This window comes from Antechinus flavipes, chromosome 1, assembly GCF_016432865.1.
Source record: "Antechinus flavipes isolate AdamAnt ecotype Samford, QLD, Australia chromosome 1, AdamAnt_v2, whole genome shotgun sequence".
NCBI classification, from domain to species: Eukaryota; Metazoa; Chordata; class Mammalia; order Dasyuromorphia; family Dasyuridae; genus Antechinus; species Antechinus flavipes.
This window is the reverse complement of record NC_067398.1, coordinates 710,700,648-710,727,778: the sequence shown is the minus strand read 5'-3', so window position 1 is coordinate 710,727,778 and position 27,131 is coordinate 710,700,648. Positions and strand designations below refer to the sequence as shown.

The window sequence follows — 27,131 nt, the reverse complement described above, 5'->3', positions numbered from 1 at the left end:
CCCGTATTCAGTTAAGTGACTTCATTTGAGGTCACGGACCACAGTTTAAGAAGCTGGGATCTAGACCATAAAATTAGAAATGGGAGGGACATTAAAGGTTATCTAGTCTAATGTTCTCATTTTTTTTGGCTGTTGTTCAATCATTTCAGTCAGGTCTCTTTGTGACGCTATTTGGGTTTTTCTTGGCAGCGACACTAAAGTGCCATTTCCTTCTCCAGCTCATTTTATAGATGAAGAAACTGGGGCAGAGTCACACAACTAGTAAGTGTCTGATTTGAACTCATGAAGATGAGTCTTTCTTATTCCAAGCTCAGTGTTCTATCCAATGCACCACCTAATTGCCTCCCAATGTTCTTATTTAAAGATGGGGAAACCGAGGCACACAGAAATTAAACGACTTGCCGGGGTAGCACACAGGCAGTAAATAACAGAGTGGGGCTTTGAACATGGATCCACTAACTCCAAATTCAGTTCTTTTTCTAATATACCATGTTGGACATTCTGTAATCTTTACTTTCCATCCTTGGCCATTGACATTTATTTCCACTAGGAAAAGAACAGCTCTCAATCTATGGCAGGGGTCCTCAAACTATTTAAATTAGGGGCCAGTTCACTGTCCCTCAGACTGTTGGAGGGTCGGACTATAGTAAAAACAAAACCTTTGTTTTGTGGGCTTTTAAATAAAGAAACTTCATAGCCCTGGGGGAGGGGCACAAACGTCCTCAACTGCTGTATCTGGCCCGTGGGCCATAGTTTGAGGACCCCTGATCTATGGGAACCCGCGGCTGTGCCGCTGCCCCGAAAAAGTTCCTCCCGATGACACGTCCCGTCTGAAATGGACCCACTCAATGACCTGTGGATATGTCAGTTGAACTTGACCATCCAAGGAGCTGATGATCAATTTCCCAAAGAGCAGGAGAACACTTACAATTGGATATCCAGGAAAATCCTTTTGTCCTCTCCCACGTGAATCTTCCAGATGCAGTCCTCTCCCTCGGCATAGGGCTCAGGCCAGTTTGGGGAAAGTACCACTCCAGCTGCTGCAGAGAGCTCCCCACCACACATGGCTGAAAGGGAAGGAGATAGCATGAAGGGGATCTGATCGATCCTACATTGGTCTGGGAAGTTAGACCCTTTGAGTATGGACTGGCTTGTCCCAAGGTGTATTTCAGAAAATCTGCCAGAGGTTAGAAAGGAGACGTCTCCTTTCACATCCTGCCTGAGCAGGAGAACCCCCTCTATAGCATCCTGGGCAAATAAGCATCCGGCCTCTGTTTGAATGGATATTTTTAGATTTTAATAGTATCTTATTTTTCCAAATGCATGAAAAGACAGTTATCAACATTCACCTTTGTAAAATCTGGTTTCAAATGTTTCTCCCTTTCCTCTCCCTCCTCTCTCCCCAAGACAGTAAACAATGGGATATATGTTAAACTTGTTCTGCTTGAATATTTTCAATGATAAGAGACTTGCTACTTCCCGGGGTAGCTCATCCTAAATTGGGGATTCTCTCATTGCCATGAAATTTGTCCTTATATTCAGCTCAATTGTCTCTAATTTCATTGATTCTTTTTTAGCCTGTGGGGCTAAACAGAATAAGTTTTAACTTTTTTCTATTGCACATCCCTTCATAAATGAGAGTCCCCAAAGGGATCTTTGAGGTTACTCGATTACTCTTCAATTTTTGGATGAGGAAATTGAGGCTGGGAGAAGTTAAGACCACTCTACTCTATTTCCTTCTTTTTCTTCCCTATATGACCTTGGAAAGATCACTGAGCCAAATCTCTCTGGGCCTCAGTTTCCCCATCTGTAAAATGAAGCAATTAGATGAGAGGACCTTTCCTATCCTTTCCAGCTCAAAATTTTTCTCTATTTCTGCCAATATAGAGTAGCATCGCGTGGTCTCTGGCCCCTGTGACATTCCCATCACTTTCTTTGGATGAAGTCCTCCCTGTCTTCTGAGGAACTGAACAGAGTGCTCACTCCAAGTGGGGGCTGGCCGGATTTCAGAGCTAACTTTGTGTTTACCTAGTGAATGTTCTGACTGAGGTCCAGGCCAGAGCACCCATAAATTCCGCTCTGTTAAACTCACGCATTTAATATGGGGATCAATCTTTCACGGGCGGCGAGGGCTGTGATTTCACGCCAAACTGAACCGGGCGAGGATGGCTGCCAAGAGGAGTAACCTGTTTCATTATTCTGGGTTTGAGTTATCCTGGCATGAGGCTGACATGGCACCTTTAAACATGGAGAGTGATGAGTTTGGAGAACCAGGAGTGCCTCGGATCGCCTCCGAGATGGGCGCTGTGTAAACTCGGTCCTTGGTATTAACAGGTCTATTACAGAGTGTTAATAGCTTAGCAGCCACAGCTGGGGGAGGAGTGAATGAGAGGGAATCTGTGACAGCTTTGGAAGGTATTAAAGGGGCTCCAGGGATTTAAGGGCAAGTTTTATTCTTCTTACTACAAGTCGTGTTATCAAATGTCACAGATGCCATAACCTCGAGTGGAAAGAGTGAAAGCCTCCAGTTCTACTTCTGATTTGTTGTGTCACTATGGGGGGAAAATCACCTGATCTTTCAGAGCCTCAGTTTCTCTAGTTAAAGAACAATGATGGTGGACAATAATAAGTGCCTTACCTATCTCCCAGAGTATATTGGTTGGCCGAATATGGGGGGGGGGAATCACCTGATCTTTCTGAGCCTCAGTTTCTCTAGTTAAAAAACGATGGTGGTGGCAATAATAAGTGCCTTACCTACCTCCCAGAATATATTGGTTGGCCCAATATGGGGGAGAAAATCACCTGATCTTTCTGAGCCTCAGTTTCTCTAATTAAAGAATGATGATGGTGGGCAATAATAAGTGCCTTACCTACCTCCCAAGGTATATTGGTTGGCCCAATATGGGGAGGAAATCACCTAATCTTTCTGAGCCTCAGTTTCTCTAGTTAAAAAACGATTGTGGTGGGCAATAATAAGTGCCTTACCTATCTCCCAGGGTATATTGGTTGGCCCAAGTGAGACAAAGAGAGAAAAGATGCTTTAGAAAAGCATAAAGCAGGAATGAGACAAGTTACTGTCTGAGCAAGGGTTGGGTTCTTCCCTAAATTCACCTGGATTTCCTCTTCCACAAAATGAAAAGTTGCACTAAATGATCCATGGGATCCTTGGACATTCTGGCATTTTATGAGGCTGGGAGATCATGACAGAATAAACCAAGGGCTGGGAGTCAACTTTCTCCCTTCCTTCCTCTTTTTCTTCTCAATTTTCCCCTTCTTCCTTCAAGTCCTGACTCTCCCTTTTCCTTCCTCAATCCCTCTATTTTTTCTTCCCTTCTTTCTTCTTTTAAAATTCTTCCCTTTTCTTTAGTTATCTCAGGATCTTTCCTCTCTTTGTTCTTTTCTTCTCTCCTTCCCTTACTTCTTCCCTTAATCCCTCCCTCTCTTCCTTTTTTCTTCCCCCAATCTGTCTCTATCTTCCCCTTCTTCTTTCCTCAATTTTCACTTCTCCCTCCAATTCTCTCTTCTCCCCTTCTTTATGCATTTTCTCATCTTCCATCAATTTTTCCTCCTTTCTTCAATTTCTTTTCTTCCCTCTCTTTCCTTTCTTCTTTTATTCTTTCCCTAGACTCTCATTTAGTTTTTTCTTTCTCTTCCTTTTCTGTTTCCCCCTTCTTCATGCCATAGGATATTTTGTAGGATCCTTTGCCATCCTGTAGTTTTATTCACAGGAAAGGATTCAGAAGCAAACCTTCCCCCCCCCCCCACAAGGGGCGCTGGCAGATCACTTCATTCTGCCAAAGAGGAAAGATATTCTTTTTATTTAAATTTGTTTAGGCAGCTCAGTCTGAGCTTAAGCAGATTTCTCATCCTCTTCAGCCCAGTGGAGGACAGCAGCATGATGAATGAGAAGCAGCTGAATCAGGCTAGTGATTAGCTCAGGAGAAAAACATGATCTGTTCAACATAGAGACACTAAGACAGGGAGCAATGAGTTTATTTCCCAAGGTTCTGTCCTGGATTCTCCTTTCTTCATTCAGAGACACAGAATTTGAAGCTCGGAAAGGGTTGGAAAATCCATCTACTCCAACCGATATCCAAAAAACAATCTCTATAATGTGCCAGTCAAGTGGCTAACCAGCCTCTCTGTGCCATCTCTTAGGACAGGAGCCTGCCATTTTTCTAAGCAGCCAATTTCACAACTCTAGCTGTTGAGAAGATTTTCCTGATATTAAATTTCAATTTTCCTCTTTTTATTTCTGACCTATTGCCCCTGGTTCTATCATCTGTCAAACAGAAGGCTTCTAATTCTTCCTCTCCAGGGTAGCTATTCATGTCTGTTTTGATCATTCTTTTTTCCAAGGTAAACATTCCCATTTCCTTTAACTTATCTTCATATGTCATGAACTTAAGACCCTTTATTATTCTATCATAAATATTCTTAAATTTATTATTATCTTTCAAAAACCTGGATGCCCAGAGCTAAAAATTATATTATAAATCTAGTCTGATTAAGGTGGAATGGAGTAGGGAATGCCATCTTTTTATTCCTAGAAGTTATGCCCCTCTTAGTGTCGTCTAAGATTACATTCGCTCAAAAAATCTTCAATGACTCTCTTACGTATAGAATAAAAATGTTCTAATTCCTTCACCTATAATTTAGGGCCTTCACAAGGAAGGCTCCAACCTACCTTTTCAGCTTTATTTCACAACACTCCTTTGCACAAATATTATATTCCAACCTAGAATTTAATATCCCATCTCCTTCATCTGAGAAATTGCACAGACTATCTTCCATACCTAGAATAAATTATTTCCTCATCTCCATTTTTCAAAATTCTTAGCTTCCTTTAAGTCTTAGCTTCGGTGCCATCTCTTCCAGGAAATCCTCTGCGATCCAACAAATTGTTAGTGATTTCTCTTTCCCTAATATATGTTGTATGCATCTCACACCTAGAAAAATGGCAGCTCCTTGACGGTGGAGACTACTTTGAGTTTGTCTTCAAAACCCCAGTACTCAGATCAATGCCTGGCACATAGAAGGCTCTTAATTGCTCATTAAATTGACCTCAAGTGGGTTCTAGATTCTTTGCCATCATTAACTTGTTGCTACCATTAGCTTTGGGTTCTAGATGTTTTGCTGTCATTAACTTGTTGCTATCATTAGCTTTGGGTTCTAGATTTTCTTGCTGTTATTAACTTGTTGCTATCATTAGCTTTGGGTTCTAGATTTTCTTGCTGTTATTAACTTGTTGCTATCATTAGCTTTGGGTTCTAGATTTTTTGCTGTCATTAACTTGTTGCTATCATTAGCTTTGGGTTCTAGATTTTTTGCTGTCATTAACTTGTTGCTATCATTAGCTTTGAGCTGGTCCTTGTTCCTCTCTGATCATCACCTTCATTGGCTTTCTGCCTCAGAGATTCAGGGAAGGCCTGGAGGGAGATTCTTGGGGATATTAATGATAAAGGAGGTTGTGTGGTTTGAGAACTGTAAGGGTCACCTCACCTCTGCACAAGGGCTCCGTATCATTCCAGTAAGGATCCCGGACATTGATGCACTCAATGATGGCAGGTCCCTGCTCCAGAGAGTGACCAGGGTCACAGGTGAACTCCACCGTGGTTCCAATGTTGTAGGTTGGATCTGAGGTTGTGAAGTTGCCATTTTGAATGTAGGGCTCATAGCAGTGGCCTTTCTCAAAAGCTGCAAGAGAAGGAGGCGTGAGGAGATGGAGAGAGGTCACATTGAAAAATCATATCATGGCACAGATGGCCGCCCATTAGGAGAAGCGGTCCTTCCTGATCCTAAATCCTAGGATTTTATATGATCATAGATCTGATCTCTTTCCTCTCTTGTCTCCATCAAATTTTCATGTGCTTCTTTCCATTCTTTCAGAATTGTGATCTCTGTACCCTTTCCATAGGAAATGTATCCCCAAGTACAAGCAAAGAGATCAAGATAGTGTAATAAAATGTGTACTTGTGATGGAGTCAGAGAACCTGCATAAAAATATAGGGTTGGTGCTCTCTCTCTCTCTCTCTCTCTCTCTCTGTCTGTCTCTGTCACTCTTTCGCTCTCTCTCTACACACACGCACACACACACACACACACACACACACACACCACACAGTGGGCTCTATATACAGTAACTCCCTGTGTGATCTTAGGTGTCACTTGACCTTTTTCGCCTCAGTTTCTCCAGCTGTAAAATGAAGGGTTTGGTCTAGAGATAATCTTTCAGGCTCCTTCCAGCTCTGAGACTCTTAGCTTTTGTCAGGGCAGAAGAATAGCTTTTGTGGGTAACTCTACTATATCTGCTTGCTTGGACCTACCTTAAATATGCTTTTCTCTAGTAGAATACAAACTCTTTGAGAATAGAAGTAGTTTTGTTTTATCTTTGTCTCCCCAGTCCCTAGCACAGTACCTGGCTATGAAGTAGATAGTCACTCAGTACCTTGGGACAAATAGACCTGAGTGGAAATCCTGCCACAGATACTTATTAGCTGTGTGATTCTTATTAGCTTTGGCATGCTCTCTCAGTCTGAATTTCTTATCTGTAAAATGGGGATATTACTAGCATTTACATCCCTGAGTTATTGTGAAGCTCAAATGAGTTAATGCATGTAAAGTACTTTGCAAACCTTAAAACTCTGCATAAATGCTGGTTGCTATTACTGTAGCTATATTATTGCTGAATTGAATTAGGCTAAATGGAATTGACTCCCAGAGGAGAATGGGGTATTTTCTTTTTCTGACTTGAAGCTGGAAACCATGCTCAGTGACAGAATCACCTGGAGAATGAGATAGATCTAGCTGGATAAGGCTGATAAACTCTGACCCACGATGAGAGCTGGTGAGACATGTTAAAGACTTGTTTCCCATTTGAAAGTGGAAATCCCAATTTAGGCCCTGGTTTCACAAAGTACTAATATCTACAGGGATAAATTCCTTCTGAGAGTCCCCTCCCTCCGTTCTGCTCTTCCCCAAATGTCCCCTTCCGAGATCTAGGGACAAACAGTTTTGTGGACAGCCATACTCTGGCCCCGATCCCCTCCCCAGGGGTTGGAGGTCACCTTCAAATCGAATGTTGAAGATGGTGGTGGCCCTGGCCTCTTCCGCCATGAAGTAGATCCGGATGGCGGAACCTTCACTCAGCAGGCCCTCAAAGGGAACACTCTCCGTTTGGAAGGAATCATAGAGGACAGTGGACTTGTTGGTCCGGCCACTGTAGACAATCATCCTGGAGGTGCAGGGAGAGAAAATAAGTAAGAGGGAAAAAACAAGAGAAGTCCCCATTCATTTTGCTTATAGATCAATAAGTGGGAATGAATGTCTTTCCTCATGGACTACCAAAGCATTTTTTTTCTTTTTCTTTTTTTATTATTAAAGCTTTTTATTTTTCAAAACATATGCATGGATAAGTCTTCAACATTAATCCTTGCAAAACTTTGTGTTCCAATTCCCACCCCTTTTCCCCACCCTCTCCCCTAAATGGCAAGTAATCCAGTATATATTAAACATGGACTACCAAAACATTAACATAAGATCATAATAGCATATCTTGAGAGCTAAAAGGGATCTCAGAAGTTCAAGTGCTTTGTTTTACAGAGAAGAAAACTGAGGCCCAGAAAGAGAGCATGACTGATCCAAAGAGTAAGTTAATAGATAGCAGATCCAAAATTTGAATCCAGTCTTCTAAGACCAGACCTAGAGCACTTTCCTTTGTGTCACATCAACTACTTTTATTTACTTAAATTTCTTATTTAAATTATTTAGTGAATTTAACATCAATTTTATCTAATTGAATTAGTCAATCAATTTTTCAATTATTATAGCTTATTATTATATTGCAACATGATTGTAATAATTTATAAATTTAATAATAAACAAAATGATATATAAATCATTTAGATTTAATCATTCAAATTTTATTTGATACATTATCAAGCTGTAATATCCCCTCATGTGATGGATAGTAAGATATGATGTCAGAGCACTTGGGTTTCAATCTTACCTTTACTAATTACTACTTGTATGATTGTAGGCAAGTCACATATCCCACCCAGTACCTCCATTTTTTAAATCTGTAAAATGAAGGGTGTTGGAACAAATGGTCTCTGATTTTCCTTGCATCTCTAGGTCTATGATCATATGATCCCAGCCCTGATGCTTAATGCCCATGTATCCTTGGACACACTTCCCTGGGCCCCAGTTTCCTTCCTCATCTGTAAAATGAGATCACTGTAGCAGATGGTCGCTGAGATCCCAGTTTTAGATGCCTTGATTTTTCTAGCTGATATGTACATTAATACTTCTCTTGCTTTGTCTTCCTGTGGGAAATGGATGGCATTTTGGTTTTCACACTTATGAAAATCAAATTGGAGAAATGAAACTTAAATTAGAAAACTAAAACCCACAAGGACATCAAAGAATAATCAAGGGTGGAGATTATTTTCTTCCAAAAGCATGTAAGCTCCTGGGGACAGGGACTGACTTTTGTAATCTGGGGTGATGGCCTGAGATTTGAAAAGAATCTTGTTCTTGGTCCTTTCTGTTATCTTCCCCCTACTAGAATGGAACCTCCTTGGGAGCAGGGACTGGCTATGAAATGAGGAGTGGACACTCATGTCCTGTAACTTCTGTAATATCCAATTAATGGGGAATCAGGAGAGGAAATAAAATGCTGCCTTTGGAGTTTCAAAGTGTGTCTATTCGCTAAGGCACCCCTTCTTGCAAGAATGTAAAATCAATCTTTCCTGCATTCATCAGTGAGTCAGTGGAGTTCTTGGTAAGATATTTTGTTTCTTACATTCTCTTGCCTTGTTTTCCATGTCCTTCCCATAAACCCCCTTATTTTTCTCCCAGACAATGTCTCCCCAGTCAATGGGAAAGAGGTGAACAATTAAAGTGTTCTGCTTCCCTTCCCCTTTCTCTAGGTCACAGGAATTGATCTGATTGCCCCTATCCCCTAGGTTAATGATCGGATCAGAAAGAACACATGCTTTTGTTTCTACAGCTAGTTTTTACTTCTATATTTAGTGTCCTTTTTTACAGGGCACATTAAAGTCACTGAGGCTCTAGGAGTCTCTCAATTTTACACCAAGTGCCTAGTCTGGCAGTGAGTCCAAAAATCCCCTAAAATGTCAGGACTCTGGGGATAATTTTCAAATCATGCAGTGAAATGCAGCAAGCGTGTGGGAAATACTAAAAGCAAAAGAGTGGTTAAAAAAGAGTGCCAGGATGAATGGGAAGAGTTATGACCTTGGATGGAGAGAAAGCTTTAGTAGCCATTTAGTTTAAAGACCCCGGGGGGAAGGCACGGGATAAATTCAATACAGCTTGGAATAATCAACAGTAAAGGGACTCAAGAGGAGAGGAGAAAGGGGAGCTGAGGAAGAAACCAAAGTAATGGGGACCAGGAAGTTGTTGTGAGGGCTAGAATTTTATTGGTTACAATATTGGCTATTGGCATAATACCAGCTTGGTACACAAATAGAGAAAAAGTTAAATGGGGGGAAATCTTTGCATTGAATTTCTCCAAAAGTTATTATTTAATATACATAGATAGCTATAATACTATATGTATATATATGCACAAAATATGTGTATTTGGTGTGTGTGTGTGTATATATGTCTGTTTCTCTGCTTCTGCCTCTCTTTCCATGAACAAATACCATTCCTCAATAGATAAGTGGTCAAAAGATATAAAGTTTTCAAAAGAAAAAATGAAAACTTAACAACCATATGAAAGAATGCTCCAAATCCCCAATAATAAGAAAAATGAAAGTCAAAACAGCCCTGAGGTTTTCCCTCATATCCAACAAATTAACAAAGATGACAAAAAATGGCACTGCCATTGTTGGAAGGTTTGTGGGAAGATAGTTATGCTAGTGAGTTTTTGAGAGAATGGTGAATTAATACAAACGTTATGGGAAATAATTTGGAACTGTGCAACTAAAATGACTAGAATGTTTTTACTCTCTGATATAGGAATTTCACTATGAGGCTCATGCCCAGGGAAGTCATCAGGAAAAAGAAAGTCTCTATGTATGCCAAAATATTTACAATAGCCCTTTTTTTTCTGGTAGAGAAGGATCGGAAACAAAATAGATGTCCATCAACTGGGGAACAAACAGCTAAACAAATTGTGATACATGAAAGCAATGGAATATTATTGTTCTCTGAGAAATAATGAATGTGATGAATATAGAAAAACATGGGAAGACATACTAAGTGATGCAAAGTGAAGAAGAGTTAAGAAAACAATTGAAACAAGACCATATTGATGCAAATGGAAAGAACAACCATAATAAAACAAAAGGAAATAAATGTTGTGAAATTATAAAGAACAAACTTGACGTCAAAGAAGGGTTATGGGAAGGTTCTTCCCCAACTCATTTGCAAAGGTGGGAAGGACACAGAAAAGTACTAGAAGGGATGTCAGGAAACCTAGGTTTTATTCCCAGTTCTGCTATTGTCTCATGTGTATGACTTCATACAAACCACATTACCACTCTTGTCCTTTTTTTTTTCTTACTCTGAAAAGGAGGCAAAAGTGCTATTATAAAACTATAACAAAGAAAAAATAGCTTGAAGATTTATTTGTCTTGGAGAAAACACTTCTCTCCCTGCTTTGCAGAGATTCTAGAAGAGGGATATGGAATATTTTGCACATGTAGTCAGGCATAGCTAATGTCTTGTTTGGGTTTTGCTAAATCCCTCCTTTTACCTTTACATTTTCATCTTTTTTTTTTTTTTTAACATGGGATGGCTTACTTGGAAGAGGAAGAACATATGCCAAGTGAAAGAGATATATAACCAAAGTTATCAATAACAAAAAGAAAAATGTGCTACAAATAATGGGCTACATTCTCCATTCCTTGGAGATGTGGGGAGTATGGGCACAATATGTTACATATGTCATCAGCTGTGATCTCTATACTAATGGTTTTATGTAACTTTTCTTCTTTGTTACAAAGGGAAGATTATTTGAGTGAGTGGATATAGTAACACATTTGGAAATGACTGATATAAAAACAAAAGACATCGATAAAATGTTAATTTAAAATGAAAAGAAATGTGCTCATCAAATTTAAGGTATTTTTTACTATTATTAAAAAAGCTGAAGGCTGGGTCTTGGCCAGGATCTCTATTTTTCAGGCATTATGCAAAAGAAAAAAAAAACAATCCACCAACTAAATAAGTCTCTTTTATGAAGTCATAAACAGGCATTTTATCCGTTGATTTTTACTAGGTCTCATAAACGAAGTTTATTATCTGTTGCCAGACTGAATTTCTAATGTTACGGAAACACAAACATTGGCATCCACAATGGAATGCTGTGCATTTCTTGGGATGCTTTGTGGGGCAGTAGAGATGGCACTCAATGGAGTGTCAGGAAACCTTTTTGTGTAGTCTGGGCTTGCCTTTTATTTACTCTGTGGTGTGTTTCAAGTAATTTGAACATTTTGGGTCTCTGTTTCCCTACCTGAAAAGGAGGAGGTAGGTCTAGATTAAGGGTTCTTGGCCTGAGGTCCACAGACATATTAAAGAAGTTCATGAACTTGATGGGAAAAATTATACCTTATTTTGATTAACCCTTAGTTTCCTTTGTAATCTTATACATTGTGCTTTATGTGTTTAAAAACATAATTCTGAGAAGACACTGATAAAGGAATCCATGACATAATAAAGTTTAGAACACAACATTTGGATGATCTCTAAGGTATGCTTTAGCTGGGAAATTCTATGTCTTATGTGCTAAAGCCCCTCTCAGCTCTGATATTTTTTTATTCCAAGGTGCCTCTCAGAGCTGACATTGTCTGTTCTAATGCCCTCCCCAAATTTGACATTCACTCTTCTAAGTCTTTACATTCTGTGTTCTAAGGATCTTCCCAGCACTGATATTCCTTATTCTAAAGCTGCTCTTAACTCTTGACATTTCCCATTCTAAGGCCCTCCCACCTCTGTTATCCCCTGTTCTAAGTCTTTCCATCCCCTATTCTAAGACTCCTCCTAGCTCTGACATTCCCTGTTCTGAGGCTCTTCCCAGCTCTAATATTTCTTTTTGTAAGGCTGCTCCTACTTCTAACATTTTCCTTTCTGAAGGCCCCTGTTCTAAGATCTCTTCTAGTTGTGACATTACATGTTCTGTGGCATGATTGACTGAATCTCTGAAGCCTAGTAAGAGGGGTTAGTATAGAAACTGGTAGTTTCCTTGAAGATCTTACCTGTCCTTATCACTCAGGGAGAGCCTCTCAAAGTGTAGGTGTAGTTTCTGGCCTTCTGGTGCCTCAATGGTCCATACACACACTTGACTCCCATTGGTGTTCCCAGGATAGCTGGGTGAGAGAACTCTGCCAATGGTGGCGTTGTGGACAATCCCTCCACAGGGAGCTGGGTCCAAAGGATACAAAATACAACAATGAGAATAGGCAGAGAAAGTAGGGGCCACTTCTTCCCCTTTCCCTACCATGTTCTCACCTTGGGTAAGGGCTGAAAGATCTAGAGTATCTGTATTCTTATATTTGTGTAGGGGCATGAGAGGAAAAGGGCAGAAAGAATTAAAGTGATCTGTGGCCTGACCTCTCCTTTTTAGTATGGCTGGTCCACACTGAGCCAGGAACACCAACAACACAATTCCTTGATGGGGGATGGGAAACTGATGGAAAGAGTGAGGTTGCACATCAGAAGAATTGGGTTTACACAATTCTTAGGTTAAATGTTCTTTGTTTCTTCAATTAATCCTTATAATAATTTAACCAACTAGTCAAGAAGCATTTATTAAGCATCCACCATGTGCCAAGAGCTATGCTAGGTATTGGGGATACAAAGACAAAGGCAAAAAAAAATTGTCATAAAAAAACTGATATTGTGATGAGAGAGAGAGAGAGAGAGAGAGAGAGAGAGAGAGAGAGAAGAAGAAGAAGAAGAGAAGAAGAGAAGAAGAGGAAGAGGAGGAGAAGGAAGAAAGAGAGAGAGAGAGAAGGGAGGGGGAGAGAAAGAGAGAGACAGAGAGAAAGAGAGAGAGAGAGAAACGAGAGAGAGAGAGAGAGAGAGAGAGAGAGACAGAGACAGAGACAGAGAAAGAGAGAATGACCTTATGCAGGGTTCATTGATTTAGTGTCAAAAGGTATCTTAGAGGCTGCCATGTATTTTTGTTGTTCTCAGTCATTTCTGATTTTCCATAACTTCATTTGCAGTTTTATTTGGAGTGGTTTCCCCAGTTCATTATACATATAAAGAAACAGGCGAATAAGATTGAGTGACTTGCCCAGGATCACACAGCTAGTAAGGGTTTGAGGCTGGATTTGAACTCCAGAAAATGAATCTTCTTTATTGTAGACTCAGCACAGTGTTCACTATGGCGCCACCTAGCTGCCACTATATCGTGTTTAACCTCTCTGATTTTGCGAATGAAATACATGAGGCACAGAGAGATCAAATGTCATTTCCAGGATAGTGACTCAGACTAGATTTAGACCCAGGTCTTCCTGCCTTGAAGATCAGCATCCTATTTATTCCATTAAGCTACTTCTTCCATATATAGCTATATATCATATACCTATGTATATGTGAAAAAAAAAACATACAAAGTATCTATGAGATAAATTGGGGGTAGGAAGAGAAGGGGGTAGACTTAAGACCCTCACCCCTCTGCCTAGCACTTGGCACAGTGCCTGACACTTAGGAGGTACATAATAAATGCTTATTGACTGATTGAGTGCCCTCCTTCTGAATGTGCTCCAACTTATCAACATCTTTCATAAATGGTACACCTAGATCTAAATATAGGACCCCAGATATGGTCTGACCAAAGCAAAGTATGGAGGGATATGCCTTTTTATACCTGGAGGCTATTCCCCTCTTAGATAGCTTCAGAATACTTTAGCTTTTGGCATTTCAGTTCTAGCTCTGCCATTTGCTAGTTGTGTAAATTTGGACAAGTCACTTCCTTTCCCTGGACTTCAGTGACCCCCTGTGAGATGGAAGGGGACATTCAGATAACAGCCCTCCATTTTGTACTTTTGATATTTATCTCTAATTCTCTTTTAGAAAAAAACAACTCCTAAAGAGTTTTCTCTCATGCAGTACATTCAAAGGACTGGGGGATGGGTATCCCATTCCCAAGAAGACCCTGACAAGGTCAGAATCGAGCCTCTTTCTGATGAAAGATTGGCCCAACTCCCTTTTGGTGCCTGGATTTCATTGCTTACCTTATTAAATCAACTGATGATTCTGTTCAGTTTTTATTTACTGGTCATGGTTTTTCATCAGTCTTGCTTAGCAACAATTTGGGTTTAATTCCTCTCTGATTTAGCATGGATATAAAAATGAATGTGAGAGGACTAAATGGTATTTTATAAAGAATAAAGAAAAAAAAGAGAAAGAGAAAATAAGAGAAGGAAAGGGCAGAGAAAAGGGAGAAGAAGTAGGAGGAGGCAAAGAAGGAGAATGAAAAAGAAAAGAAGGAAGAAAAGACAGAAAAGGAAAAGGAAAGGGAACAGAAAAGGAGAAGCAAGAGGCAAAATGGAGAAAGAATAAAAAAGGAAATAAAAAGGAATAAGAAAAAAGAGGAGGGCGAGGAGAGGAAGGAGAGAGAAGACAGAAAAAGAGAGGTAAAAGGAAAAGAACAACAAGAAAAATAAAAGTAGATAAAATACTTTGCAAACCTCAAAGTATAATATAAATGCTAGCAATTATTATTGTAAGGAGAAAGAGAAGGAGAAGGAGAAGAAGGAAAGGGTGAGAGAAAAGGAGAAGAAAAAGGAGAATGAGGAGGATAAAGAAATGGAGAGAGAAGGTGATAAAGAATAATAGAAAATGAACTCCCCAAACCAACAAATAAAGACTCTACAAAAACTCGAAGTGAGCATCAACTTCCACTTCCACCTTGATCATTTGAAAGGATTGAGGATAGCTAGCCCAAAGGAAAAAGGGCTTGGGGATAGAGTGGGATATAATATATCTCTTCAAGTATTGAAGAACTGTCACATGGAGAAGGCAGAACTTATGAGACTTGTGGAAAGACACATTTAGGAACTATGTAAGTGTAAGGAGGGTGACCCTGGGCAGTTTATTTGTCTGGGCTATCAATCTTTCTTAGTTCTAAAGAAATTAGTTGCTGAATGTTCAGAGACAGCAGTTACTGATTTGCATGTGATAGGTTGGAAAGGATATACTTTGATCTCTCAACTGCCAGCTTGAAGCTGAGGGGAAGAAATAGTTGAGAAGATATAGTTTGTTTTCTTAAGCTATTTATTGTTGACAAGAAGAAGGATGGCAGAGGAAAGAAATGGAAGGAGGAGTGGAGAGAACATGGTTTTATCTTTTGTTATTTGTTGACAAGAATGAGAAAAGAAAGATGAAGGAAGAGGAGGAGGAAGGGAGGAGGAGAAGTGAGTAGAATACAAAAGAGAAGACAGAAGCTAACTCTTTGCAATGTACCTGTGTTTGCTGAGAGATGGAAAATAATCCTGTCAAATTAATAGAGTTGGAAAGACTTTTACCAATATTACTATAAACTTGCTTTGCTGCATTTTCCTCAAAAGATAATAATACTATTTTAGTTAAAGGTTAAGACCAAATTTGGAAATGATGGATACTACAAATGCTGTCAAGGGGTAAGTCCTGCTAAGCAGAACAGCTCAGAAGTAGAACAGAGAAGCAAACTAGAAGATCGACTTGTCCAATTTAGCTTCTACTCATAGTGAAGTATTAATCCAGAGCAGCACGGGTCAGACCAGTTTAACAATGAAAACATTTATTCAATATAGAAACCATGCTCTTGAAAGAACTTTTATGGACAATTCCTGAGGCAGAAAGAGGATATAGAAACCACAGTTTCACAGTTGGGAGTTTCTAATAGATGTCTCTTACTACTTACCTTGGGGACTGACATACATGTGCATTCTCTTCACAGATATCATATTCATTAGTGGAAAAGTATGGGCCAACTTTATAAAGTATTATGTAAACGTTATGTGATTAAGTAAATTGATTATTGTTAATTTAATATCAGTTTGATCTTCTTGGAATAATTCCAAGATTTTCTAGCTTTGGAGATAATTTAAGGAGAAATAAGTCACAGAAACAAAGAGTGGATTCCCGTGAGAAAATGGGGAAAATAGTGTCATCACCTGCTACAATGTGGATTGGCTCATATCAGATAAGAAAGAACTACATAAGGATAATATTCCTAATAACTGAAATCTTCCAAAAGTAGAATGGGCTGCTCTGGAAATGTGGACTACCCCTCAATGGACACCTTAAGAAATCGACTGGATGAACACTTTGTGGGGTTGTTGGAGAAATAATTCTTGTTTAGATATAACTAGGATTCTATGGGATGATTCCTGGGTCCCTTCCATCTCTGAAATTCTGAAATTCTGTCCCTCTTCTCCTTTAATTGCCACCTTCTAAGTCTTCTCAAGTTCAATTTGTTAGTTTTAGCTTGATGTTCGAGGGCAATTATATCCACATCTAGCAAGCAATAGTAATTGTATTAATGCTCACATCACATGTCATTCTTAGAGAACCCATAAGTTTTGTAAAATGTTTCAACATCTATTATTTTAACTATTTCTCTTCCCAATTATGTGTGGTTGGTAGTGACCCATATTTGGAAAATGAGGAATCTGAGGAATAAACTCAGACCAGCATCACACAGCTAGGAAGCGGTATAGCTGGGACAAATTCTATGCTTGTGTTAGAAAGAGAAAGGTTAGGAATACGAGTCAGGTCTAGAATTGAGGTTGCACCAACTGATTGAGAGATCTTTCACAAGTCATTCCTCCCCTGGGCCTCAGTTTCCTTATCTGTCAAAAACACAAAATACTTGCCTTGTCTCTTTCTACTTCTCAGTGGTGGATATGAGAAATACATTGACTAATGGACATGAAAGTGTCTTGAAAATATCCAATGTTCTGTAAACCTGAGGAACTATTATTTTTATCTTCCTATTTTCTCCAGTTTTGTAGAGTGATTCCAGAGACATATGATCACATTGATAATAGGATCAGAGACTTTGTGCTGGAGGGATCTTAGAAGTTATCTAGTCCCTCATTTGACAGATGACATTAAGTTTCTTGTCAAAATCACCAGATAGTAAGCATCAGAGTTGGGATTTGAATCTAGGCTCTCTGACTCCAGAACCAGTTATCTCTTACTGTACCACACTGCCTTCAGAATCAGAAGCTCCTGAAACATTTCTCTTTGCTCTCCATTGGCTTCTAGGGGTAAATATCTAACAATAAGCCTTGACTAAAACCATCCTCTGGAGACAATGAGTCCCTCTTGTTGGAACTATTCCAGGAGAAACTATATACCACTTATTCAGTATGTTACAATGCAGAAGACTTTTTCAGGTTTCCTCACTTGCCTTTTATTAGTGCCTTTTGTTTTCAGATTGCCTTCCAAATATATATCTTGTATATATTTAGGTATTTACTTTTTGTCTTTCCGATTATTATACAACATCATTTTGCTTTTTTTGGTACCCTCATCATTTAACACAGTTCTTGGCACATAGTAAGCACTTAGCAAATGCTTGTTGCCTTGACTTAGATATGAGTTGGCTATATGGTCACTGAGTTCCCTGCTAGCTCTGAAATTGTGATTCTGTGATTCTGTGTAGGATCCTGCCCTTCCTTCTTCCTTTTCTGGGGAATCATTCCTTTTTTTTTCTTTTTTTCTTTGGAGAACCATATTCCTTGCTTCCACTTCCCTTGAGGTTCTGAGATCTGAGATGGAAAAGGTGAGGTCAGGGTCCTGAATGGACTATCCCCATCCATTTGCATGAACGTCCCTTGATCTGCCTGCATAGACCATACCTGAGCAGATGGGCTCCTGGCTGCTCCAGTGAGGTTTGGAAGCATTGATGCAAGTCAGCGTCTTGGCGCCTTGTAGTTCATAGCCCAGATAGCAGTGGAAATGAGCAAGCCCACCCGAATGCAAGTCCATCACTGTGACATCTCCAAAAGCAGGTCTCCGGGGGAAGCTGCAACTCAGCATGAAGGCTATAAATAAACACAGCAAACACTTCCCTTTGTAAGATGAAAAAAAAAGACAATCCAACAACAAAGAATTCACCTCAAATCCTGAAATCCAATTTGCACTAATGAAGAAGGATGATTTCTCATGGCAACCATAGACTGTGCATTTTATCATATTTCTTAACTTGAAATTTTTGGAGGAAGTCACCATGTGGGAGCGTTCTTCATCAATGGAGATTGCAACTGGTCTATAATAACCATGGGGAGGGGTTCTTAATCTAGTGTCCAGGAATTTTGGGCTTTAAATATATCAATCTATTTAGGTATACCATATATCTCTGAATTAAAATACAAAAATTAATCTGAGAAAGGAACCTATTAGCTAAAAAGGCTAAAAATGCCTAAAAAGGTCCATGATACCAAATAAGAATGATAGCCTCAAGAATTGCTTAATACTCAGAGTAATTAAGTGATTGATATCAGTATCAGAGAAGGTGCTGTACTTGATAAGGAAAGCAAAACTGAAGTAGCTCCAAAGAACAATTACCAGAGTAAACAATAAGGGTTGGAGTGGGATTTGAACCCAATTTCAAGCTCAATATTATCATATCACACTATCTTTCAGCATTTTTCTAACACTAAAAATTCCTATGAGTATATCAATGGAGTAAATAAACTTCTATGACTTGATCTCCTGAGGAAAAAAACCACATATCATAGAGTAGTGAGATAGATTGTGACATGTGCCTCGAAATTAGTTTGGGAAACCAAATTCCTATCACTGATTGCATTAAAAAAAGGTTATCCTATATATTTTATTTAATGTTCTGTTAGTATGAGTACTTGCAACACATTTCCATTTGTTAGGGAGGCCTAGTGAACTGTAGAGTTTTAATATTTCTGGGGGAAACCTTGGGTGGAATCATGGACCAATTAACATGATTATGTGATAAGTCCCAAGAGATTAAGCTTGATTACTGTAAACCATGTTTACAGGTTCCAGGCGACAAATTATGGATTAAGTAAGTGGATTGGACCAGATATTTTTGGAGGCACATTCTAGCTCTAATGTTCTATGTAAGAATAGCATAGTATCCTTCCTAGTGTATAAAATTAGGAACTTAAGAATCTCACTGGCCTTTACTTTAGGAAGGTTTCTGATCAGCTGGAGAGTGTCTATAGAAAGAGAAACATGATGGTGTTGACTTTATAGGACAATAGGATTTGACCTGGAGATGGAGATCTTGAGATGGGACTTTATGGCCGTCTTCACACATGTGAAGAGTTATGTGAAGATGCTATTAGACAGGTTCTCCTTGGCCCTTGATGGAAGAATTAGTAATAATAACAACACTGTTACTACTCCTATTTTATAGTTTTCTTAGAGAAGATCATGTGGTGAAAACAAATGTATATTTACTTTACTGAATATATATATATATATATGTATATATGTATATATATATATATATATATATATATATATATATTTTATTGAGTGAGAAATTTGTTCAGGAATACATTTGGAGGAAAGACAGAAATCAAATAAGACAAGTGAGAGTTATAGACAGTAACCTTTGTTCCAGTAGGTCCCTGTCCCAAATCCACCGTATACTGTTATAGGTAAGAAAACCACACCCCACACACAAACAACAACAGTAAAAACAGGACAATGTCCTATGTCCACATGAGTTGAAATACTTATGAAACAGTCGGCCCGCATATATTTGGTCCACATGCTACTAAACTGGATGATTCTAGCTATCCACATGTTGGGGACACCATTCTCACTTTTTATTCAGATATTTCACTCTCTGTAAACCCACACAACTTGAAGAGTAGAGAAAGTTTAAGTCCCCAGGGAAATGTGGAGCTGGATGAAGAAAATAAGGATGAGATAAAATAAAAAAGAAGGAAAACAAGAAAAAATGCATGAGAAAAAATGAAGGAAAAGAAAAAAAAACAAAGAAATGTGTTAAGGGAGAGGTCAATTCTCTGAGAGCCTCCACAGCTGTGGACCATAACATCGGAAGGGTTTGCAAAGCAGCCTTTGCTGACACAGGTGTTGTGGACTGGGAATGAGATGAATTGGAGGCAGAGGGAAGAGGAGAGAGGTCAGAAAACAACAACTGCCTCTCGGTCTCCTTGTATCATCCTCTCACAAGAGGAGATCCATTCTGGTTTGGATTTCCAGCAGCCTGTGTATTTCAGTATCTCTCCCATGAATTCCAACAAAAATGATAAAAGGAAAAGAAAACATAGAAAAATAAGATAGAAAGAAGAGGACAAAAAAGAAAGAAGGAAGGTATTAAAAAAGAAGAAAAATGGAAAAATGGAAAAATGGTTTGTGTGTGGGATGTGGAATTGGGACAGGGACCTATTGGAACAAAGGTTACTGTCTATAACTCTCACTTGTCTTATTTGGTTTCTGTCTTTCCTCCAAATGTATTCCTGAACAAATTTCTCACTCAATCAAATATATATATATTCAGTAAAGTAAATATACATTTGTTTTCATCACATGACCTTCTCTAAGAAAACTGTAAAAATAGATCAAAACAAAAGAAGAGTACAAGAAAAAGGAGAGGAAAAACTATGAGGAGGAAAGAAAAGACAATAGGGAAGAGACGGTAAGTAAATGAATTAAAGAAAAATATGAAAGAGGGAAATAAATAGAAAGGAAAAAAAAGAGAACAAAGGAGACTTTGGTGGAATCTTGAGCTCAGACAGAACACAAGATAATACAAAACTATAAACCTTTGTCCAGCTCCTACCCTGGTAGTGAAGTTGGAAAGTTCCAATCCCATCATCTTGGAATGTTCGGAAGTAGACGGATATGGTATTGGTTGGACTTCGGATCACCTGTCCCTCGACCAAGAGGGTTTGATTGGCTAATACCACCAGGTTGGGGCCATCCACTCCTCTGATGGAGAGAAGCTCTCCTTCAGACAGGTTCACACTCTTCACCTGGGTAAGAAAGGAGCAAGGATAGGAGAGACAGGGTGAGGTAAGTTTTGGAAGGTAGACACAAGGATAAGCCTGGCTTTAATTAGTCCTCCCTCTATAGGATTATGGTGGGGAGGGCTGCCTCATAGAAATCAGAAGTTGGGCAACTTTGTCCAGAAGCTTAGTCCAGATTGAATGGTATCAATTAGTCAAAAAACAAACATACATTGAGCATCCACTGTGTATCGGAACTCAAGAACTATACAATGGAGCAATCATAAGATCACAGAGCTGAAAGGAACATTAGAGCTCAGTGTTTAATCCCTCTATTTTAAAGGCTAAGGCTCAGGGAACTCAAGGCAATTGTCCAAGGAACCAAAGATCGTGAGTTTCTAAACCATGAATCAAAACCTTCCACTATATAACCCATCAAGTCGTAAGTCTCCCCTAAGCTTCCTTTGTGGACTACTCATAGGAACATAAAATTTAGAATTGAAAGGGACATTCTAGGTCATTCAGTCCAACTTCATATTTTACTGAGGAGGAAATAGAAGCCTGCTATGTACTTGCCTGAAGTGCCACAGATAGTAGAAGAATCAAGATTTGAACTCACATCCTTTAATTCTGAACTAGTTCATTATATAAACAATGTTGCCTCTTTTGTTGAACTTGTTGAGTTTCAGTTGTGTCCCACCTATCATGATCTCATTTTGGGTTTTCTCTCCAAAGATATAGGAATGGTTTGCCATTTTCTTCTCCACCTCATTTTACAGATGAGGAAACTAAGGCAAACAAGGTGAAGTGACTTGTCCAGAGCTAAAGTAGAATTTGAACTCAGAAAGAGAAGTCTTCCTGATTCCAGGCTTGGCAGCCTATTCACTAGACTATCCAGTTGCATCATTGTTGCCTCTTTGAGAAACAAGATCAGTATAATTATGGTGCCTGTGATAGTGCTCCTCTCTCTGGACTTCAATTTCCTATTAAATAAGGGGAAGACTTCAGACTGGATGATCTCTTAGCTCCCTTCCAGCTCTAAATCTATGGTCCCATGATACTGAGGCTTGTGTCTGTCCTTTGGCATTTTTCTTCTCTTTCCCTCTTAAACAGCTCTTGCTCTCATTATTTCTCTGCCTCTGTTTCTCCCTGCTCTCATCTTTTATTTTACTTCTTTCTGTTTCTCTTACCCTCTTGTATTCCCTTTCTCTGTCTCCCTCTCTTCACCCTTCTCTGGAAAGAAAAGGGAAAACAGAAAAACAAACAAAAAAAAAACAAAAAGAAAAGAGATAGAAAAATAAGATAGAAAGAAGAGGACAAGAAAGAAAGAAGGAAACAATTAAAGAAGAAAACTGTAAAAGAGCCCTAGACAAGAGTGGAATACACAAAAAAGAAGAGGAAAAACCATAAGGAGAAAACAAAAGACAATGGGGAAGTGAAGGTAAAGGAAATGAATGAAAAAAAAAGATGAAAGAGGGAAATAAATAGAACAAAGGAGGCTTTGGAAGAATCTTGAGCTCAGACAAAACATGAAATAATACAAGACTCAGCATTTGTTTAGCTCTCTTTATCTTTTTCTATCTGTTGTTTTTTTCCCCCTTTTCTATTATCTGCTTCTCTTTTAGTTTTTAAAATCTCTGTCTATATGTTTCTATTTGTCTGTCTCCTTTCCCCTTTCTCTCATCTTCATCCTTTTATCTATTTTTGCACAGAGATCAAACAAAGACAAAACATATGAGGAGGAAGAATTTGTCTCCTCAATCACACACAGGTGCACTGAGACTTCTGAATAAAATCCACTTCCCAATCCTTTCAAGTGCATGACATCTACCACTGGAAATAGAAGCCTAATGACATCTGGACCTCTACAATCTGCTGGATGATTAGCCATAGTGGAGGTCTTCCCTCTCAGTACCAAATATTTGAATAAACAAATAGGTGTTTAAGGTGCGACTAGGCAAGACTGAATCTGGATTCTTCCTTCCTACTTCTAGGGCTTCCTTATTCTGAACCCTCTTAGCTAAAATCTATAGAAAAAAATCATGTTTTATGGCCTCCAAATATTTCAGGAGGCACAAATATACAAAAATCTCAACTGGGCAAAAAAGATTTATTCAGAGTTGGGATGATTTACATTAAAGAAGGAATCTTCCTTTAAAAGGAGAGTCACCCTATGTTGTCATCAAATAATAAACTCCTCCAGTCTGTTTAAAATAGGACTCAGTTTGTGCATTTTGATTTTAATGGACCTCAGTTTCCTTTTTTGTAAAATGTGAGTATTGGATTTGACAGTTCCTAAGATTCCCTCCCACTGTAGCAATAGATTCTATGCAATCTCACAAAGTTATGACGACATAACTAATCATGTCAACTCCGTGGTACAATGAAGTTACACTGCCCCACTGGAGGAACTTGGTGTAGAGGATAGCCCAGAGAAGGAAGAACCATCCTAACTAGTTAAGCAATATATTTTATTTATTTGGAGATAGGGTGTGGTGAGTTGTTGAGGGGAGAGAGAGAGAGAGAGAGAGAGAGAGAGAGAGAGAGAGAGAGAGAGAGAGAGAGAGAGAGAGAGAGAGAGAGAGAGAGGAAAGAGAGAGAAAGAAAAGAGAGAGACATAGAGAGAAAGACACACAGAGAGACACAGAGACACAGAGACACAGAGAAAGCACAGTAACTCATAAAGTTGTTGATAAGATATAGAAAAATTGGGATCTATACTAGAGAGCTATCCACAGTGACTAAATTACATATCTTGGAAGTGCTGGTGAATTTCAGGAATCAAGTCAAGAGAATCACAGAGTTTCAGAGTTGGAAAGGATTATAAATGTCATAGTCCATAGAATATATATAACATGGACACTATCCACAACATCCCTTATAAATTCACCTGCCTTTGATGGAAATCCTTAAGTACTGTAACATTCCCTTAAGAGATAAGAAATCTCATTTTTGGATGGTTCTAATAGATAGGAAGGTCATTTCTCTATGGATGCAATCATCTATTATCTTCTATTGTTCTGAATTCTTCCTTAGGGGGTCAAGGAGAATAAATGAAAAGAAACCATTATGTCAGGGATTATCTGATGACTTTATTCTAATCCAACACATTCATTATATGATTAAAGAATATACCTCTTTTCTACAGCCATTATATCCCACCTAAGTCTTCTGATAGAGTCCCTAGTAGCATGAATAATCCTCATATAACATAGAATAATATAGAGTAGAATAGAATCACTAGGCAGGAAGGGATCTGAAATAGCTACCCCCTGTCTCTATCTCTGTCTCTGTGTCTGTCTGTCTGTCTCTCTCTTTTTCTCTCTCTTCTTTCTCTCTCTCTCTCTCTCTCTCTCTCTCTCTCTCTCTCTCTCTCTCTCTCTGTCTCTCACTCTCTCTTTCACACACATACACAATCTCCTCTTTAGCTGATCTGTTATGCTTAGTCTTCTTCAGTGGATGACATCAGTCATATTCTCTAAGAAAAGATATTTTCCAAGTTTCCATCTTGGGGCCTTTTCTCTCTCTATACTCATGCTTAGTGATCTCATTAGTACCCATGGTTTCAAGCATCATCTCTGGGCAGATGAGTTTCCAATCTATATATCTACCCCAATTTTTCTCTAGAGGGCTAGTCCTGAATAAACAACTGCCTGGGGACATTTTTACCTCAAAATCCTATAAGCATCTCAAATTCAGCTTGTCCAAAATGTTACCATTATCTTCTTTCTCTTCATGGATCCCTTATCCTATTTCAGTGGAGGGTACCATCCCCCTAGTTACCCAAACTCACAACTTCAGTGTCTCCACACTTTTTTCTTCCTTATTCTGTCATATTCAAGTTGGTTGCCAACACTTGTCAGTCCTGCCTTTATAATAACTCTTCATTCTTTCCCTTTTTTGCTATTCACACACTTTTAATTCAGACTCTAGGCATCTCTAACTTGGACTCCTAATTAGAAATTGCCTGCTTCTAGTATTTTTTCCCTCCAATCCATCCTGTGAATAATCACCAAAATAAAACTAGATCCTACTCTGTCACACTTCCATCCAAAAGTCCTCAGTATCTCTCTATTGCACGTAGGTTAAAATATAAAACCCTTGATTTGACATTTAGAGCCCTTTATCATCCAGTTTCATCTCAACTTTCTTTTTTATTTGTTGAATTCTTTTCTTTCTAAATTTTGAGTACCAAATCCTCTCCTCTTCCATGCTTCCCCACATGCACTGAGAAGGCAAATACTATTATATCACATGAAACATTTTCATACTAGCCATATTGCCCAAAAAAGCAAAAAAAAAAAAGATAAAATGAGAAAATTATACTTTGATTTTTACTCAGAGTTCATTAGTTCTCTCTCTGGAGGTGAATAACATTTTTTTCCTCATGAGTCCTTTGGAATTATATTAGATCATTGTATTGATCAGAGTAGCTGAGTCTTTTGTAGTTGATCATCATTACAAGATTACTGTTTTTATGCACAATGATCTCCTGATTGTTCTCATTTCACTTTACATTAATTAATCTAGATCTTGCCATATTTTTCCAAAACCATCCCCTTGTCATTTCTTATAGAACAACAGTACTCCATCAAAATCATATGACATAAGTTGTTCAGCCATTCCCCAATTGTTGACCATACCTTCAATGTATAATTCTTTGCCACCACAAAAAAAGAGCTTCTAGAAATATTTTCATATATATATATATATATATATATATATATATGCATACACATATATATGTTCTCTTCCTTGTTTTTTGATTCAGGTATATATACTAGTTCTGAAACCTAAAGAAATCAAAGAAAAAGTAAAAGGACCTGTCTGTCTGTCTGCCTATCTATCTATCTAAATGGATAAAAGTCCAGATTGTTCTCCAGAATGCAACCATCAGTGGGATCAGTTCACTACTCCACCAAAAGTTCATTAATGTACCTATTTTCCCACATCCCCTCAAGCATTTTTTTTCTGAAAGTCTGAAGTGGTACTTTAGAGTAGTTTTAATTTGTCTATCTCTAATCTATAGTGAGTTAGAATATTTTTTCCCAACTAGAGATAGCTTTAATTTATCCTTTTGAAATTGTTTATATTCCTGGATCAGTTATCAATTAGGAAATGTCTCTTATTTTTATAAAATTTACCCAGTTCTCTATATATTTGAGAAATAAAGCCTTTATCAGAGAGACTTGCTTTAATTTTTTTTTTATATTTCTTCATTGTCTATATCTTTTAATAAAATGTAATTTCCCTAATTATCTCTTTTAATTAGATTTGTTTGAGACTGACATAAATGGGATCCAGAGCTGCTTCTTGGTGCCTCTTAAAGTCTGAATTTCAGTGAATGGGACCGTTTAATAGGGTCTTTGGTTGGATTCTTGGGAACGCTTGGGAGGATAGACTATTGTTGGTGGGAGCCAATCCTTTGTTAAGATGTACTAAAAAGAAGTGAGCTGCCGCTTTCTTTTTTTAAATTGTTTTTTTAAATTATTTTAACTAAAGCCTTTAAAAATATGGAATGCTTCACAAATTTGCATGTCATCCTTGCATAGGGGCCATGTTAATCTTCTCTGTATCATTCCAATTTTAGTATATGTGCTGCCATTGCAACACAGTGACTTGCCACTTCCAATATTTTTTTGAGTGTTTGTTTCTAACATGAACTACAGAACAGCAGAGAGAACCTAGATTCTTGGGAGATGGAAGCAAAGCCAATATAAGTCACTTCCCAAAGTGGTTCATGGATGCTCTGGGATGGAAGCATGTAGGAATTGCATAATTAGCTCTTGGCTTTCTGGGTGGTTGTCAGAACTGAAAGTAGTTTTGCCCAGGCCATGAGATGATGGCACCCAGGGTAGTGGAGGAGTATCAAGAGTTCCTGCAGAATCATATGGCAGAACCACACACACGTCTGCCAGTATTGCCTGAGCTGAGGAGGGACGGTGGGGGTTCTTGATTTCTTAGGCTATGTGATTCTGGAATATAGCCAGAGAAGAGATTTTTCCTGGGAAATGCTAGTTTTGGAAGTTGACTCATGAACAACTCCAAGTTTGAGAGTTTGGCTAACTGGCCCCAGGGAGAGAAAAGAACAGTTCCTGAGAAAATCTCAAAGAGAGCTGATGAGGATCACTCGAATGGGCCCTACTGCTGGATCAAGGGGTTAAAGCCACATCATAGGGTAATAAAAGATCAAAATACTCCATC

At 38.7% G+C, this 27,131-nt stretch overlaps 1 protein-coding gene and 1 non-coding gene across 4 annotated transcripts in view; both read right to left on the bottom strand.

The window, feature by feature from the left end:
- Positions 1–27,131, bottom strand: part of SEZ6L (seizure related 6 homolog like) — a 259,733-nt gene that overhangs the window by 74,894 nt on the left and 157,708 nt on the right. For all 3 annotated transcript variants that reach the window (XM_051973023.1, XM_051973022.1, XM_051973025.1), the window contains exons 4-9: positions 20,762–20,954; positions 17,826–18,011; positions 12,225–12,390; positions 7,068–7,234; positions 5,503–5,697; positions 929–1,067 (exon numbers count right to left, since the gene is read on the bottom strand). In XM_051973023.1, the coding sequence (XP_051828983.1) occupies positions 929–1,067; positions 5,503–5,697; positions 7,068–7,234; positions 12,225–12,390; positions 17,826–18,011; positions 20,762–20,954 (1,046 nt within the window). The remainder of the gene's footprint in view (positions 1–928; positions 1,068–5,502; positions 5,698–7,067; positions 7,235–12,224; positions 12,391–17,825; positions 18,012–20,761; positions 20,955–27,131) is intronic.
- LOC127546185 (U6 spliceosomal RNA) lies at positions 26,435–26,540 on the bottom strand. The gene has a single exon (XR_007950018.1). It is a non-coding gene; the product is annotated as a U6 spliceosomal RNA (small nuclear RNA).